The 19,565-nt window shown below is 44.9% G+C and overlaps 1 protein-coding gene and 1 non-coding gene across 4 annotated transcripts in view; both read right to left on the bottom strand.

Annotated features, from left to right (window-relative positions):
• FGD4 (FYVE, RhoGEF and PH domain containing 4) overlaps positions 1 to 19,565 on the bottom strand; it is a 387,351-nt gene that overhangs the window by 116,099 nt on the left and 251,687 nt on the right. For all 3 annotated transcript variants that reach the window (XM_038741145.1, XM_038741142.1, XM_038741133.1), the window contains exon 3: positions 12,217 to 12,400. In XM_038741145.1, coding sequence (XP_038597073.1) covers positions 12,217 to 12,308 — 92 coding nt within the window. In that variant the 5' untranslated portion in view covers positions 12,309 to 12,400. The remainder of the gene's footprint in view (positions 1 to 12,216; positions 12,401 to 19,565) is intronic.
• Positions 5,123 to 5,225, bottom strand: LOC119924660. Its single transcript, XR_005449360.1, has one exon. It is a non-coding gene; the product is annotated as a U6 spliceosomal RNA (small nuclear RNA).

The raw sequence follows: 19,565 nt of genomic DNA, 5'->3' as shown, positions 1-19,565 counted from the left end.
TCTATTTATTTATTTATTTATTTATTTATCTTACTTGTACATATCTATTCTATTTATTTTATTTTGTTAGTATCTTTGGTTTTGTTCTCTGTCTCCCCCTTCTAGACTGGGAGCCTGCTGTTGGGTAGGGACTGTCTATTTATTTATTACTCTATTTATAAAATTTATTACTCTATTTATTTATTTATTTATTTTACTTGTACATTTCTATCCTATTTATTTTATTTTGTTGGTATGTTTGGTTCTGTTCTCTGTCTCCCCCTTTTAGACTGTGAGCCCACTGTTGGGTAGGGACTGTCTCTATGTGTCGCCAATTTGTACTTCCCAAGCGCTTAGTACAGTGCTCTGCACATAGTAAGCGCTCAATAAATACGATTGATTGATTGATTGATTGATTGACTGTCTCTATGTGTTGCCGACTTGTACTTCCCAAGCGCTTAGTACAGTGCTCTGCACACAGTAAGCGCTCAATAAATACGATTGATTGATTGATTGATTGATTCTCTAGTACAGTGCTCTGCACATGGGAGGAGAGGTCGGCGACGAGACAGACGAGACTGAGGTACAGTGAGAAGGCGGGAGTTCGAGGAGTGCAGTGTGTGGGCTGGGGTGTAGCGGGAGAGCTAACCTCTCACCGGGGCACGCAAAATGACCGGTCAGTCAGTCAGTCTATCCTATTTATTGAGCGCTTACTGGGTGCTGAGCACCGTACTAAGCTCTTGGGAAGTTCTTCCTCTCCCCCTCGTCCCCCTCTCCATCCCCCCCATCTTACCTCCTTCCCTTCCCCACAGCACCTGTATATATGTTTGTACATATTTGTTACTCTATTTATTTATTTATTTATTTGTAAAATGGGGATTAAGACTGTGAGCCCCCTGTGGGACAATTTTTTTTACCTGTATATATGTATATATGTTTGTACATATTTATTACTCTATTTATTTATTTATCTTACTTGTACATATCTATTCTATTTATTTTATTTTGTTAGTATGTTGGGTTTTGTTCTCTGTCTCCCCCTTTTAGACTGTGAGCCCCCTGTTGGGTAGGGACTGTCTCTATATGTTGCCAATTTGTACTTCCCAAGCGCTTAGTACAGTGCTCTGCACACAGCAAGCGCTCAATAAATACGATTGATGATGATGATGATGATGACAGTACAACGATAAACAGACACAGTCACTGCCCACCACGAGCTTACAGTCTAGCAGGGGAAGACTGAGCCCCCACCTTCCTGTCCCCCTCCTCATCCCCCCTACCCTACCTCCTTCCCCTCCCCACAGCACCTGTATACATGGATACTTGTACTTCCCAAGCGCTTAGTACAGTGCTTTGCACACAGTAAGCGCTCAATAAATATGACTGATTGTATATGTTTGTACGGATTTATTACTCTATTTATTTATTGGGTAGGGACCATCTCTACATGTTGCCAACTTGTAATAATAATGACGGCATTTCCTAAGCGCTTACTACGTGCAAAGCACTGTTCTAAGCGCTGGGGGGGATACGAGGTGATCAGGTTGTCCCGCGTGGGGCTCACAGTCATCATCATCAGCTAGACTGTGAGCCCACTGTTGGGTAGGGACCATCTCTATATGTTGCCAACTTGGACTTCCCAAGCGCTTAGTACAGTGCTGTGCACACAGTGAGCGCTCAATAAAATACGATTGAATGAATGAATATTTATTTATTTTATTTGTACATATTTATTCTATTTATTTTATTTTGTTAATATGTCTTGTTTTATTGTCTGTCTCCCCCTTCTAGACTGTGAGCCCACTGTTGGGTAGGGACCATCTCTATATGTTGCCAACTTGGACTTCCCAAGCGCTTAGTACAGTGCTGTGCACACAGTAAGTGCTCAGTAAATACGATTGAATGAATGAATATTTATTTATTTATACATATTTATTCTATTTATTTTATTTTGTTAATATGTCTTGTTTTGTTGTCTGTCTCCCCCTTCTAGACTGTGAGCCCACTGTTGGGTAGGGATCGTCTCCATATGTTGCCAACTACTACTTCCCAAGCGCTTAGTACAGTGCTCTGCACATAGTAAGTGCTCAATAAATACGATTGATGATGATGATGAATGAATGAATATTTATTTATTTATTTTATTTGTACATATTTATTCTATTTATTTTATTTTGTTAATATGTTTTGTTTTGTTGTCTGTCTCCCCCTTCTACACTGTGAGCTCACTGTTGGGTAGGGACCTTCTCTATATGTTGCCAACTTGTACTTCCCAAGCGCTTAGTACAGTCCTCTGCACACAGCAAGGGCTCAATAAATATGATTGATTGAATGAATGAATGAATGAAGTGTTTGCCAAGCGCTTACTTAGGTGCCAGGCACTGTACTAGGAGAAACAGTGTGGCTCAGTGGAAGGAGGACGGGCTTTGGAGACAGAGGTCATGGATTCAAATCCCAGCTCTGCCAACTGTCAGCTGTGTGACTTTGGGCAAGTCACTTCACTTCTCTGGGTCTCCGTTCCCTCAGCTGTAAAATGGGGATGAAGACTGTGAGCCCCCATGTGGGACAACCTGATCACCTTGTAACCTCCCCATTGCTTAGAACGGTGCTTTGCACACATAGTAAGCACTTAATAAATGCCATTATTATTATTATTACTAAGCACTGAGCTAGATTTAGGATCATCAGGCTGGACCCAGTCTCCGTCCCTCATGGGGCTCACGGTCTTAATCCCCATTTTTACAGAGGAGGGAACCGAGGCCCAGAGAAGTGAAGTGACTTGTCCAAGGTCACACAGGAGGAACGTGGAGAAGCCGGGATTAGAAACCCAGGCCCTTCTGACTCCGAGGCCCGGACTCTAGCCACTGAGGACGTGGGCGGGGGTGCGCACATTATGAAGGACACGGAAGCAGCGTGGCTCAATGGAAAGAGCCCGGGCTTGGGAGTCAGAGGTCATGGAGGTCACGGGGCTTAGGTCAGTGCCTGATACAGAGTAAACGCTTAACAAATACCATTATTATTGCAGCGTGGCTCAGTGGAAAGAGCGCGGGCTTTGGAGTCAGAGGTCATGGGTTCAAATCCCGGCTCTGCCCATTGTCAGCTGTGTGACTTTGGGCAAGGCACTTCACTTCTCTGTGCCTCAGTTACCTCATCTGGAAATAATAATAATAATAATGGCATTTGTTAAGCGCTTACTATGTGCAAAGCACTGTTCTAAGCGCTGTGGGGGATACAAGGTGATCAGGTTGTCCCAAGTGGGACTCCCAGTCTTCATCCCCATTTTACAGATGAGGGAACTGAGGCTCAGAGAAGTTAAGTGACTTGCCCAAGGTCACACAGCAGACACGTGGCGGAGCCGGGATTCGAACCCATGACCTCTGACTCCCAAGCCCCGGCTCTTTCCACTGAGCAACGCTGCTTCTCTATAATAATAGCATTCATTAAGCACTTACCATGTGCAGAGCACTGTTCCAAGCGCTGGGGAGGTTACAAGGTGTTCAGGTTGTCCCAAGGTGGGCTCACAGTCTTCATCCCCATTTTACAGATGAGGGAACTGAGGCTCAGAGAAGTGAAGTGACTTGCCCAAAGTCACACAGAAGAGAATTGGTGGAGCCGGGATTCAAACCCATGACCCCTGACTCCAAAGCCCGGGCTCTTTCCACTGAGCCATGCTCTCGGGGCGACGTGGAGGGGAGGGGGAGCTGGGATGTAGATTGGGCGGAAGAATTGGAGAAGCAGCGTGGCTCAGCGGAAAGAGCCCGGGCTTTGGAGTCAGAGGTCATGGGTTCAAATCCCAGCTCTGCCAACTGTCGGCTGTGTGACTTTGGGCAAGTCACTTAACTTCTCTGGGCCTGTCACCTCATCTGTAAAATGGGGATTAAAACTGTGAGCCCCCCGTGGGACAACCTGATCACCTTGTAACCTCCCCAGCGCTTAGAACAGTGCTTTGCACAGAGTAAGCGCTTAATAAATGCCATCATTATTATTATTATTATTACAACATAAGTCCCAGCTATTATTTTTGCGAACTTGTGGAGGACCGAAGATAATCTTGAGGATTGGAAAGCAAAACAAGAACAGGAAGACCTGCTAATAATAGGTCAGTCAGTTTGGGAAGAAGCAAATTATCAAGCCCCAAATTTGCTCCCAAACAGAACATCACAATCAATCAATCAATCAATCAATGGTATTTATTGGGTGCAAATGCACTGTGGTCAGGGAGCATTTCTAACAACTCTGTTATATTCTCTCAAGTGCTTACTAATACCATATTAATACCATTGATCGATTGAGTACTTACTGGGTGCAGAGCCCTATAGTAAGCGCTTGGAAAGTACAATTCATAATAAAGACAGACAATTCCTGCCCACTCCGGGTTTACAGTCTAGAAGGGGGAAACAGACACCAAACCAAGTGTACAGGCATCAATATAAATAAACAGAATTACAGATATATGAACTTCAATACAAGTAAACAGGCATCAATATAAATAAATAGAATTACAGATATATACACTTCAAAAAAAGTAAACAGGCATCAATATCAATAAATAGAATTATAAATATGTATATATACACAAGCGCTATGGGGCAGGGAGAGGTGGGTAGATCACAGGGAGTGAGTCGGGGCGACGTGGAGGGGAGGGGGAGCTGGGATGTAGATTGGGCGGAAGAATTGGAGAATCAGCGTGGCTCAGCGGAAAGAGCCCGGGCTTTGGAGTCAGAGGTCATGGGTTCAAATTCTAGCTCCTCCAACTGTCGGTTGTGTGACTTTGGGCAAGTCACTTCACTTCTCTGGGCCTCAGTTACCTCATCTGTAAAATGGGGATTAAAACTGTGCGCCCCCCGTGGGACAACCTGATCACCTTGTAACCTCCCCCGGGCTTAGAACAGTGCTTTGCACATAGCAAGTGCTTAAAACGTACCATCATTATTATTATTATTATTATTAATTACGGTGTCGAGTCATTCATTCATTCAATCGTATTGATTGAGCACTTACTGTGTGCAGAGCACTGTACTAAGCACTTGGGAAGTCCAAGTTGGCAACATATAGAGACGGTCCCTACCCAACAGTGGGCTCACAGTCTAGAAGGGGGAGACAGAGAACAAAACAAAACACATCAACAAAATAAAATAAATCGAAAAATATGGACCGCTTCACGAATTTGCGTGTCATCCTTGTGCAGGGGCCTTGTAATCTCTGTATCGTTCCAATTTTAGTATACGTGCTGCCGAAGCAAGCACAGGAAAAGGGGGGCTCAGTCTGGGAAGGCCTCCTGGAGGAGGTGAGCTCTCAGTAGGAAAGCACGATACGACAATAAACAGTGACATTCCCTGCCCATAACGAGTCCACAGTCGAGAGATAATGATGGCATTTGTTAAGCTCTTACTATGCGCCAGGCACTGTACTAAGCGCTGGGGTGGATACAAGCAAATCAGATGGGATACAGCCCCTGTCCCACGAGGGCCTCCGTCTCAATCCCCATTTTCCAGATGAGGTAACTGAGTCCCAGAGAAGTGAAGTGACTTGCCAAAGGTCACTCGGCAGACATACGTCTAGTACGGGAGACGGGATGGGCTGAGGGGCCCAGGCGAACTCCAAACTAACCACCGATTGTATTTACTGAGTCCAGAGAAGAGAAATCCAGGAATGTTTCAATAACCATTTTCCAACATCGGAGGGTTTTAAAAGGAAGAAGGACGAACAGTTCTCTCCCCGTCTGCGGGGAACTGCAAGGGAGGGAAGGGGCCGCGATGAAAACAGCGGAGATTTCCTTTGGGCACGGGAAGGGCTTCCGGACCGAGAGGGTGATCAAACGCCGGAATAGGCTTCCGAGGGAAGTTTTGGAGCCTCCGTCCCCGTGGGGGATCTCGAAGGTTGGAACAGAAACCCATCTGTCCTGGATGGTTTAGTCATCCCCCTGCTCTGAGGGCGGGCCTCCGGATCGGATAATGTCCGGCGCTCCGCTTTTATGCCTGCTGAATTGCTACACCAACCTTTTCCATGGGCAAGAAAAGCTGATTTATCGCTGTGACATGGGAAGCTTTGTCTCAGTACAAAGGCCTCAGTCATAGAAGGTTAAAATCCCCTCGTGGAGTCTAACATTCATCTCCCACCTGACCCAAATCAATCAATCAATCGTATTTATTGAGTGCTTACTGTGTGCAGAGCACTGTACTAAGCGCATGGGACGTACAAGCTGGCACCAAAAATGAGGCTTTACCCTTAAAGTCCCCTGAGGGGACCCTGAAAAGCAGGGTGGTGGGCCTTAGAACGAGTCCATGCCTGGCCTCTGTTTTCAGAATGGAAAGTCAGCGCTTCCCGCTGACTTCCAGGCACTCAGTAGCCAGTTACAATTTGGAAGCGACGAGGACTAGTGGATAAAGCAGGGGCTCGGGACTCGGAGGACCTGGGTTCTAATCCCGCCTCCGCCTGCTGTGTGACCTCGAACGAGGCACTTGGCTTCTCCGTACTTCAGTTTCCTCATCTGGAAAATGGGGATTGAGAAGGAAGCGTGGCGGAGTGGACGGAGCCGCGTGGCTCAGTGGAAAGAGCCCGGGCTTTGGAGTCAGAGGTCATGGGTTCAGATCCTGGCTCCGCCGCTTGTCAGCTGGGTGACTTTGGGCAAGTCACTTTACTTCTCTGTGCCTCAGTTACCTCATCTGGAAAATGGGGATGAAGACTGTGAGCCCCCGCCATGGGACCACCTGCTTTGCACATAGTAAATGCTTAACAAATACCATTATTATTATTATTCTCTGGGCCTCGGTTCCTTCATCTGTAAAATGGGGATGAAGACTGTGAGCCCCATGTGGGACAACCTGATCATCTTGTAAACTCTCCAGCACTTAGAACAGTGCTTTGCACATAGTAAGCGCTTAATAAATACGATTGAATGAATGATCACCTTGTAACCTCCCCAGTGCTTAGAACAGTGCTTTGCACATAGTAAGCGCTTAATAAACACCATCATTATTATTATTAAGCGCTTAGTACAGTGCTCTGCACATAGTAAGCGCTCAATAAATACGATTGATGATGATGGAGCCCAGGCCTTAGAGTCAGAAGGACTTGAGTTTGAATTCGGACTCTTACACTTGTCTGCTGCGTGACTTCGGCCGAGTCACTTCACTTGTCTGTGCCTCAGTTACCTCACTGGTAAAATGGAGATTAAGACTGTGAGCCCTATGTGGGACAGGGACGGTGTCCAACCTTAATACTTAATACTTAATGATGGCATTTGTTAAGTGCTTACTATGTGCAGAGCACTGTTCTAAGCGCTGGGGGGGGGATACAAGGTGATCAAGTTGTCCCACGTGGGGCTCACAGTCTTAATCCCCATTTTACAGATGAGATAACTGAGGCTCAGAGAAGTTAAGTGACTTGCCCAAGGTCACACAGCAGACACGTGGCGGAGCTGGGATTCGAACCCATGACCTCTGACTCCAAAGCCCGGGCTCTTTCCACTGAGCCATGCTGCCTCAAACCTGATTTGCTTGTATCCATCCGAACACTTCGTGCGTGGCACATAGTAATGGTTTAACAAATGCCATTCATTCATTCGATCGTACTTATTGAGCGCTTACTGTGTGCAGAGCACTGTACTAAGCGCTTAACGTGGCTCAGCGGAAAGAGCCCGGGCTTTGGAGTCAGAGGTCTTGGGTTCGAATCTTGGCTCCACCACAAGTCTCCTGTGTGACCTTGGGCAAGTCACTTAACTTCTCTGAGCCTGTTACCTCATCTGTAAAAATGGGGATTAAGACTGTGAGCCCCACGTGGAACAACTTGATCACATTGTATCCCCCCAGCGCTTAGAACAGTGCTTTGCACATAGTAAGTGCTTAACAAATGCCATCATTATTATTATTATTATTATTATTGGAAAAATCAGCAACAGCAAATCAGCAAAAATCAGCAACAAAGAGAGAAAATCCCTGCCCACAACGGGCTCACGGTCTAGAAACGGACTCACAGTCTAGAATTCTTATCATCATCATATGTTCCCAACTTGTACTTTCCAAGCGCTTAGTACAGTGCTCTGCACACAGTAAGCGCTCAATAAATATGACTGAATGAATGAATGAATCATTATTATTACTACTATACGCCTTAAACAGTAAGAGGGGGACAGGGACTGTGTCTGACTTAATTATCTTGTATCTACCCCAACGCTTAGTACAGTCCTGGGCACACAGACTAGACTGAATGCCTGTTGTCGGCAGGGAACGTGTCTACCAACTCTGTCACGCTGTACTCTCCCAAGCACTTAGTACATATTTATTCTATTTATTTTATTCTGTTAATATGTTTTGTTTTGTTCTCTGTCTCCCCCTCCTAGACTGTGAGCCCACTGTTGGGTAGGGACCGTCTCTATATGTTGCCAACTTGTACTTCCCAAGCGCTTAGTACAGTGCTCTGCACACAGTAAGCGCTCAATCATCATCAATCGCATTTATTGAGCGCTTACTATGTGCAGAGCACTGTACTAAGCGCTTGGGAAGTACAAATTGGCAACATATAGAGACAGTCCCTACCCAACAGTGGGCTCACAGTCTAAAAGACTCAATAAATACGACTGAATGAATGAATACAGTGTACTGCACACAGTTAGCACTCAGTACATACAATCGATTCCTCGATGGCAAGACATTAACGCCACAATTATCATCATTATCATAATTATCTTTATAATAATGATTATTAACAGGGCCAGCTGCCTTGCCCAGATCCTTGCAGAGAAGCAGCATGGCGTAGTTGACAGAGCCTGGGCCTAGGAGTCGAAAGGTCACGGGTTCTAATCCCGCCTCTGCCACTTGCCTGCTGTGTGACCCTGGGCAAGTCACTTCACTTCTCTGTGCCTCAGTTCCCTCATCTGGAAAATGGGGATGGAGACAGTGAGCCCCACATGGGACAGGGACTGTGTCCAACCCGATTTGCTTGTATCCCCCCAGCGCTTAGCACGGCACCTAGCACATCGTAAGCGCTTCAGAAATACCACAATTATTATCATTATTATTGCAGGAATTTTGTCAAGCTCCTGTGATCCTCTAAACATCTGCCAGTTGGAAAGCTGAGAAACGGGTGACAAGAAGAAGCCTCCACATCTCCCGTCTCACTGGGGTGCTATGGAAACCCGCCCCTCGCCAGCCTCATCCCACGCTCAGCTACCCACGGGGCATCGCTTTTTAAAGAAGTCTATGCAATAATAATAATAATGATGGTATTTGTTATGCGCTTACTATGTGCAAAGCACTGTTCTAAGAGCTGGGGGGATACAAGGTGATCAGGTTGTCCCACGTGGGGCTCACAGTCTTAATCCCCATTTTACAGATGAGGGAACTGAGGCACAGAGAAGTGAAGTGACTTGTCCAAAGGCACACAGCTGACAATTGGCGGAGCCGGGATTGGAACCCATGACGTCTGACTGTAGCTAGGCAAGAGTCTATTTCCAAATCGGCACCCAAATGAAATTCCCGGCTCCGCCAATTGTCAGCTGTGTGACTTTGGGCAAGTCGCTTCACTTCTCTGGGCCTCAGTTACCTCATCTGGAAAATGGGGATTAAGACTGTGAGCCCCCCGTGGAACAACCTCATCACCTTGTAACCTCCCCAGCGCTTAGAACAGTGCTCTGCACGTAGTAAGTGCTTAATAAATGCCATTATTATTATTATTATTAAGCACAGGCAGAGTGGCCTAGTGGACGGAGCCCAGGCCTGGGTTCTAATCCCGGATCTGCCACATGTCTGCTACGTGACCTTGGGCAAATCACTTCACTTCTCTGGGCCTCAGTTACCTCATCTGTAAAATGGGGCCTGAGACTGTGAGCATCATGTGGGACAGGGACTGTGTCCAACCCGATTTGCTTATATCCACCACAGAGCTTAGTATAGTGTCTAGCACATAGTAAGTACTTAATAACTACCACAATTGTTATCATTATTACCTTCCCAAGTTCTTAGAACAGTGCTTGACACACAGTAAACACTTAACATGCACCATGAAGAAGTGTGGCTTGGAGGAAAGAGCACGGGCTTGGGACTCGGAGGTCGTGGGTTCTAATCCTGGCTCCGCAACTTAATAATAATAATAATGATGTTATTTGTTAAGCGCTTACTATGTGCAAAACACTGTTCTAAGCGCTGGGGAGGTTACAAAGCGATCAGGTTGTCCCACGCGGGGCTCCCAGTCTTAATCCCCATTTTCCAGATGACGTAAGTGAGGCACAGAGAAGTGAAGTGACTTGCCCAAGGTCACACAGCTGACAGTTGGCGGAGCCGGGATTTGAACCCACGACCTCTGACTCCAAAGCCCGGGCTCTTTCCACTGAGCCACGCAGCTGTGTGACTTTGGGCAATTCACTTCACTGTGCCTCAATTACCTCTTCTGTAAAATGGGGATTAAGTCTGTGAGCCTCACATGGGACAACCTGATTACTTTGTATCTACCTCAGGGCTTAGAACAGTGTTTGGCACATAGTAAGCTTAACAAATACCATTGTTATTATCATTATTATTATTATATTAGAGTATGGATAGCATTGATTTGATTGCACGGAGTTTTCCGCAAAACATCAGAATTTAAGCTTGAATTAATTATAGTCAGGATAGCTTGGATCTAATGAATTCAATGCTAAACAACATATTTTAAAGCTATGGCACACAACTGATAGTTTTAGCAGATTTCTGAAAATATTTTCATTCCCCTTCATAGAAGGAGGCTTGCTTCTAAGCTACTTTTCAATCATCTTCTTTCCTCTTTCTTTTCCAAGACGTAATCCAAAACAGATTTTTGGAATCACACAAAAGAGCTTAGTAAAACAGACTAAGATATAAATAAATAAAATCACAATACTTGTCTGTATTCAGGGCATAATACCCTGAATTTTATGTAACACTTTTTGTTTCCACAGCCCTTTTCACATTTCTTATCTCATTTTGTCCTCACAACATCCCTGTGAGGTAGGGAAAGACAGTTAGTATTATCACCCGCTATACAGATGATAAAATTGAGGCACAAAGAGGTTAAGTGATTTGCCAAGGCCACACAGTAGACCAAGGGCAGAACTGAGTGCAGAACCCAGGTCCACTGATTCATAAACCAGATTACGCAGCATCACTAAAATATGAAAAATCAGAATAATTTTTGAAATTATTCAAATTTCCAATTGGAAATTTTGGGATGAAAATGATTTTTCTATGAAGAAGTCAAGCACACCACTTATATCTGTGACATATGCAGGGAGCTGCTATTACCATCTTGGAGAAGCAGCGTGGCTCAGTGGAAAGAGCCCGGGCTTTGGAGTCGGAGGTCATGGGTTCAAATCCCGGCTCCGCCAACTGTCAGCTGCGTGACTTTGGGCAAGTCACTTCACTTCTCTGGGCCTCAGTTACCTCATCTGTAAAATGGGGATTAAAACTGTGAGCCCCCCCGTGGGATAACCTGATCACCTTGTAATCTCCCTAGAGCTTAAAACAGTGCTTTGCACATAAGCGTTTTAACAAATACCATTATTATTGTTATTATCTTATTTATCAGATGGAAACACAGAAGTGCTGCAGTGCCTAAATGGTCAATGAGGGGATTAAGACTGAAGCTAAAATTCTTCACTGCTTATCTGCTGGCCCATTCAATGTCCCCTTTCTCACCCAAAATAATAAGATTTCATAGCAATTCACCGCAAAAGAAAAATAAGAGATTCAACGAACCCCTGAACATTTCCTTCCAGTAATATGATCTCCCAAATCATTATGAGGAGTGAACCACTGAATAAGTAGTTAAATCAACGAAAGACCTTCGGGAAAACTAGTCTCATTCTGATCATCCTGAATTATGACATTGCGGAGTGAAATGGTTAACAGAAACAAGGGAATAATGAAGTTGAAATTCTGAAATCTGTTCAATTTTAATTATGGAAAAGCTTTTTCAGTCATAGCTTGGCAACTGACACTAGAACATCATTTTAAACCAATCACAACATAATGCTTGCAAACTTCAAAAATGTTTCATTCTCCTCCAAAGCACTTCTCCCTACCCACCTTTCAACTAAAACAGATCTCTCTCACTCTCTCCCCCTCTCATTTTTACAGGCCGTTAAATTTATTCTTTCAATAGTTTAACCTCAATTAATTTGGAGATAATACATTTATGTATAAATCTCTTAATATAACATTAGATTGCAAAAATTGAAGTTCCTTTCACCCCCCCCCCCCAAAACATTATAAATTAGCTACTCACCTGCCTCCTTCAAAGCGACTGATGAGATCCGATATCTTATTGGGTTTTTCCTTGGAGACACAGGAGGGAAAGGCAGGTTTAGCTTCGTCCATCCTTGGTTTCACACTCGATAAAGCTTTTTGCCTGGGGGTTTGGTGTTTATCGGATGTCGGTATATTCTGCAGATGTAATGGCTTTGGAGGCACTGTAAAGCAAATTAATAAGAATGGCAGCATTTCACTGATCTGCTTTCAATACCAGCAGTTGCGATTCCGGCGGCACAACATGAGAAAGTTTTTGCGCATCTCAAAATAGTAGCTGCTCTCATTTGTACTTGACCGTGACCAAACGACGCTTAGCATTAACTTGGCACACTGAATCCTCTCTAGACTGCAAGCTTGCCCTCTGGGTTGGTAGCTCGTTTTGAGGGGGGAATGTGTCTGTTCATTGTTATACCACACTCTGCCAAGTGCTTAGTACAGTTCTTTGCACACAATAAGCGTTCAATAAATACGACTGATTTCTGCACACAGTAAGCGCTCAATGAATCCGACAATGAACGGATGAATAAATGAAGTTTTGTCGCCAAGCTCTGACATGACTTTGCAGATTCCACGACATCTCATAAAGCAGTTCCTTTCCCAGGCTAACCCATGTGCTCTTCGTTGAATTTATCATTAGTGTAATCAGCCTTTGCGTACGATTTTTAAATTGGGTTCTAATTCCAGCTCCACAACTTTTCTAGACTGTGAGTTCGCTGTGGGCGGGGAACGTTTCAAACAACTCTCTTATATTGTACCCTCCCAAGCGCTTAGTATGGTGTACTGTACACAGAAAGCCCTCAATAAATACAATTGATTGACTGATTGTTGTGTGACCTTGGGAAGGAGACGAGCAATAATCATAATAATTGTAACATTTGTTAAGGGCTTACTCTGAACCAAGCACTGCACACTGAGGAGATAGAAGATAATCACGTCCCACATGGGGCTCACAGTCTAAGTAGGAGGGAGAACAGGGACTGACGCCCCATTTGCAGTAGAGGAAATGGGGACAGAGAGGTTAAGTGACTGCCTAAGGTTACAAAGCAGGTCGTGTCTAGATTAGAACTCACATCCCTTGGCTCCCAGGTCTCCGTGTTTTATCCACCAGGCCATGCTGCTTCCCACAGCCTCTTGGAAAGTGCCCGGGCCGGGGAAACAGAGGACTTGGGTTCTAATCCTGGCTCCGCCAACTTCTCTGTGCCTCGATTTTCCCGTTCTCCCTCCTACTTATAATGTGAGCCCCATGTAGGGCAGGAACTGTGTCCAAACAAATCAACTTGTATCTACTCCAATGCTTAAAACAGTGTTTGGCACATAGTAAACACTTAACAAAGACCATTAACAAAAGTCACTTAACTTCTCTGTGCCTTAGTTCCTTCTCCTAAATCCTAAATCTAAATCCTCCTCCCCCGATTTAGACTGTGAGCCCCATTTGAGACATGGACCGCGTCCTAACTGATTATCTTGTATCTACCCCAGTGCTTACAACAGTGCTTGATTAACAAATACCATCATCGGAGAATCAATCAATCAATCAATAGTATTTATTGAGCGCTTACTATGTGCAGAGCACTCAGCATGGCTCAGTGGAAAGAGCCCGGGCTTTGGAGTCAGAGGTCATGGGTTCAAATCCCCGCTCCAACTGTCAGCTGTGTGACTTTGGGCAAGTCACTTCACTTCTCTGGACCTCAGTTCCCTCATCTGTTAAATGGAGATTAAAACTGTGAGCCCCCCGTGGGACAACCTGATCACCTTTTAACCTCCCTAGCACTTGGAACAGTACTTCGCACATAATAAACACTTAATACATGCCATTATTATTATTATTACTATTCTTTCACACCTTCATTCATTCATTCAATCGTATTTATTGAGTGCTTACCGTGTGCAAAGCACTGTACTAAGCACTTGGAAAGTACGATTTGGAAACATATAGAGACAGTCCCTACCCAACAATGGGCTCACAGTCTAGAAGGGGGAGACAGACAGCAAAAGAGAACAAGTAGGCTATCAAATAGTGGGTTCTAATTCCGGCTCTGCCACTTGTCAGATGTGTGACCTTGGGCAAGTCACTTCACTTCTCTGGGCCTCAGTTCCCTCATCTGTAAAACGGGGATGAAGACTGTGAGCCCCACGTGGGTCAACCTGATTACCTTGTATTTACCCTAGTGCTTAGAACAGTGCTTGGCGTATAGTAAGCGCTTAATACCAACATTATTAACATTATTAAATACCATCAAAATAAATAGAATTATGGATTCATTCATTCATTCAATCGTATTTATTGAGCACTTACTGTGTGCAGAGCACTGGACTAAGCGCTTGGGAAGTACAAGTTGGCAACATATAGAGACGGTCCCTACCCAACAGTGGGCTCACAGTCTAGAAGATACACCTCATTAGATACACCTCATTAATAAAATAGAGTAATAAATATGTATAAATATTCAAATGCAGGCCCCATAGGCTTGGTATGTTTTAAGGGCCCAACAAGTTTACTACATCCGCCTCCCTCTTCCCCCAACCTCTTTCTTATTCCCCTTTTCGGGAGTGAGCAGGTTTTGACACCTGTCTCCATGTTTTGTTTTGTTGTCTGTCTCCCCCTTCTAGACTGTGAGCCCGCAGTTGGGTAGGGACCGTCTCTATATGTTGCCGACTTGGACTTCCCAAGCGCTTAGTACAGTGCTCTGCACACAGTAAGCGCTCAATCAATACGATTGGATGAGTGAATTTATCCAGGCAGCAAAAAATAGGGATAAAGGGTTTCTCTGCTAGCCGCTCCTCCGACCTTATCATGACTCTTGAGTGCCAGGAGATATTTTGGGGGATGCTTGCATTGAGAGAGGGTTATGGTAGGACCACTTAAATAAACCGAACTTTGGACGTGTGATTTACAGTTATTTTTTTACTTCCCTTATCTATTCACGAGTGAAATTTTATGGTCACAGTCTTCTAGACTTTAAGCTCACTGTGGGCAGAGAATGTGTCCGTTTATTGTTACATTGTACTCTGTCAACTGCTTAGGAAGCAGCCCGGCCTAATGGATAGAGCATGGGCCTGGAGTCAGAAGGTCACGGGTTCTAATCCCACTCTGCCCCTGGTCTGCTGTGTGATCTTGGGCAAGTCACTTCACTTCTCTGGGCCTCAGTTCCCTCACCCGTAAAATAGGGATTAAGACTGTGAGCCCTATGATGTACAGGGACTGTGTCCAAACCGATTATGTTATATCGGTTTTAGACTGTGAGCCCACTGTTGGGTAGGGACTGTCTCTATATGTTGCCAACTTGTACTTCCCAAGCGCTTAGTACAGTGCTCTGCACACAGTAAGCGCTCAATAAATACGATTGATTGATTGATTGATATCTACCCTGGGGCTTAGAACAGTGCCTGGCTCATAGCAAGTACTTAACAAATACCATAATTGTTATTATTAGTGTTACAGTGCTTTACACACAGTAAGCGCTCAATAAATACAATCAATCAATCAATCGTATTTATTGAGTGCTTACTGTGTGCAGAGCACTGTACTAAGCGCTTGGGAAGTACAAGTTGGCAACATATAGAGACGGTCCCTACCCAACAGTGGGCTAAATACAACTGAGTGAATGAACAGGTGAATGGCTGAGAAGCAGCGTGGCTCAGTGGAAAGAGGCTGGGCTTTGGAGTCAGAGGTCATGGGTTCAAATCCCGGCTCTGCCAACTATCAGCTGTGTGACTTTGGGCAAGTCACTTCACTTCTCTGTGCCTCAGTTACCTCATCTGGAAAATGGGGATTAAGACTGTGAGCCTCCTGTGGGACAACCTGATCACCTTGTAACCTCCCCAGTGCTTCGAACAGTGCTTGGCATATAGTAAGTGCTTTATAAATGCCATTATTATTATTATTATTATTATGTCAAACCAGTGATGCACTGTTTTTTTTTTTTTTTGGCGAGGGAAAACATAATTTTCTTTCCAGCACTTTGCTCTCGACTCTTCTACCTACAACCTGGAACTTCTTCCCCCTTCCAATATATCAGACCCGAGTCACCCCATCTTCAAAGAACTGTTCAAAGACCATCCCCTCCAGGAGGCCTTCCTCGACAAATTTCCACCTGCCCAAGTCATTTTATTCACATAACTATCCTTGGCATTTCTGCGTAAATTGCTTTATTTATTCCATTTAGTCCTTTTGTTTTTCTGTATTCACTTTTTCCCCAGGCAGTTACCAACTGAATCTATGCTTTTCCCACACCTCCCACTGTATGTATCCAATTTTAGCTGCCTGTTTGCCTTCCCCCACCCACATCAGGATGAAAACTCCCCAAGGACAGGGAACCATCTATTTTATTTCTATTTTGTTGGTCTCAGTCCTGAAGTCTCATAATCAAAGGTCCTCGGTTGTTACTGATGGGCGACTCAATCGTCACATTCCCAACCGCTTAATACACTCGATAAATACAACGAACTAACAAAACACCATTAGAGAAATTTCCAGAGTACAATAATTACAGTCCAGCCATCTCTAAGAGAAAAACAAAGACACTTACACACCACCCATTTCTGCAAGGAAGTAATGCCATTTATTCATTCAATCATCTTCATTGAGCACTTACTGTGTGCAGAGCACTGTACTAACCTCTTGGGAGAGTACATTATAATAATTAAACACATCCCCTGCCCACAATGAGCTTACAGTCTAGAGAAACTCTGAACCTAAATTCCAGTCATTAATAAGCAACTAATGCCCTGAGAATCCTGCCTAGAGATTTCAGCAAATTGGCTGCTATCCTTCGATGACATGGTGGGGAAAGGGGAAAGGGATGGGACCATAAAAATTCATGAAGCATTCTATATTTTTGTTTATTTGTACTGATGTATGTCCTCCCAACCCCCCACACTGTGAGCTCGTTGTGGGCAGGGATTCATTCATTCAATCGTATTTATTGAGCATTTACTGTGTGCAGAGCACTGTACTAAGCATTTGGGAAGTACAAGTTGGCGACATATAGAGACGGTCCCCACCCTACAGCAGGCTCACAGTCTAGAAGGGGGAGACAGAGAACAAAACAAAACATGGAGACAGGTGTCAAGTAGTCAGAACAAATAGAATTAAAGCTAAATGCACATCATTAGCAAAATAAATAGAATCGTAAATATGTACAAGTAAAATAAATAGAGTAATAAATCTGTCCAAACATATATACAAGTGCTGTGGGGAGGGGAAGGAGGTACGGCGGGGAGGATGGGGAGGAGGAGAGGAAAAAGGGGGTTCAGTGTGGGAAGGCCTCTTGGAGGAGGTGAGCTCTCAGGAGGGCTTTGAAGGGAGGAAGAGAGCTAGCTTGGCGGATGTGTAGAGGGATTGTCACTCTTTATTGTTATATTGTGCTTTCCCAAGTGCTCAGTACAGTGCTCTGCACACAGTAAGCACTTAATAAATACGACTGAATGATTGAATAATAATAATAATAATGATGGCATTAAGCACTTACTATATGCAAAGCACTGTTCTAAACGATGGAGAGGTTTCAAGGTGATCAGATTGCCCCATGGGGTAACTGAGGCACAGAGAAGTGAAGTGACTTGCCCAAAGTCACACAGCTGACAGGTGGTGGAGCCAGGATTTGAACCCAGGACCTCTGACTCCAAAGCTCGGGCTCTTTCCATTGAGCCACGCAGCTTCCATTATTACACACATGCACACGTGCACCGTGTCCACCTAGAAGATGGCGGTCACGTTCTCAAAGAATCTTCCCACAAAGGTAAACTCACACAGGACTGTAAACTGTGGGTATGAAGTGTGTCTGTTAAATTGTTCTACTGTTCTCTCCCCAGCGCTTAGTACAGTGCTCTGCACCCAGTAAGCACTCAGTAAATATGACTGACTGGCACGTGGCATGATCCAGTGTGCCATGTGCTTGTTACCGGTGTTGGAATAATAATAATAATAATAATAATGTTGGTATTTGTTAAGCGCTTACTATGTGCAAAGCAAGGTAATGAGGTTGTCCCAAGTGGGGCTCACAGTCTTCATCCCCATTTTACAGATGAGGGAACTGAGGCCCAGAGAAGTGAAGTGACTTGCCCAAAGTCACACAGCTGACAAGTGGCGGGGCCGGGATTTGAACCCACGACCTCTTGACTCCAAAGCCCGGGCTCTTTCCACTGAGCCACGCTGCTTCTCTAAACATCGCTAAAATCGACAGCGGCCTATCTGAAATACATCAGTTGAAACACGAATCTGGAGAAATGTATCTGTATTTGCTCTTCCTTATCTCATCTTTCAGGTCAGTGGTTCCCAGTCCCTGTGGCCCGAGACCACGGTGTCGTCATGTCTGATTTTCCTGTACATGCTGGGACAGGTGCAGGCGTGTGTAATGTGACCCGGGGGACGCAACAAAGGCGTTCAGAGAAGCAGCGTGGCTCAGCGGAAAGAGCCCGGGCTTTGGAGTCAGAGGTCATGGGTTCAAATCCCGGCTCCACCACCTGTCAGCTTGGGCAAGTCACTTAACTTCTCTGTGCCTCAGTTACCCCATCTGGAAAATGGGGATTAAACCTGTGAGCCCCCCGTGGGACAACCGGATCACCTTGTAATCTCCCCAGTACTTAGGACAGTGCTTTGTACATAGTAAGCGCTTAACAAATACCACCATTATTAATAATACTAATGATAACTGTGGCATTTCTTAAGTGCTTACTATGCGCCAGGCACTGTACTAAGTGCTGGGGTGGAAACGAGCAAACCGGGTCGGACACAGTCCCTTTCCCACATAGGGCTCACGGTCTTAATCCCCATTTTCCAGATGAGGGAACTGAGGCCCAGAGAAGTGACATGCCCAGGGTTATACAGGAGACAAGTGGTGGAGCCAGGATTAGAACCCAGGTCCTTTCGGACTCCAAGGCCCGCAGTCTCTCCACTAGGACACGCTGCTTCTCGTGTGTGTGTGTGTGTGTGTGTGTGTGTGTGTGTGTGTGTGAGTTTATTCAATCAGTGTCCTCATCTGTAAAATGGGGATTGAGATTGTGAGCCCCATGTAGAAAAGGGCCCGCCTGCAACTCAATTTGCTCATATCCACCCCAGGGCTTAGTATAGTAGATGGTACACAGTAAGCACTTAACAAATACCATAATAACTATTATCATTACAAAGCCAAAGTTGTGTTCTCAGATCATCTCACGGAAAATTGGGTTCTAGTTACCGCTGAGTCAACGGGTAATCAGCGCTTAGAACAGTGCTCTGCACACAGTAAGCACTTAATACAATTGATTGACTGATTGACTGGGAGCCCCCCGTGGGATAACCTGATCACCTTGTAACCTCCCCAGTGCTTAGAACAGTGTTTTGCA

The sequence above is a fragment of the Tachyglossus aculeatus genome, chromosome 2 (genome assembly GCF_015852505.1).
Source record: "Tachyglossus aculeatus isolate mTacAcu1 chromosome 2, mTacAcu1.pri, whole genome shotgun sequence".
Lineage (NCBI taxonomy): Eukaryota > Metazoa > Chordata > Mammalia > Monotremata > Tachyglossidae > Tachyglossus > Tachyglossus aculeatus.
The sequence above is the reverse complement of the archived record's forward strand: the minus strand, read 5'-3'. Positions and strand labels throughout refer to the sequence as shown.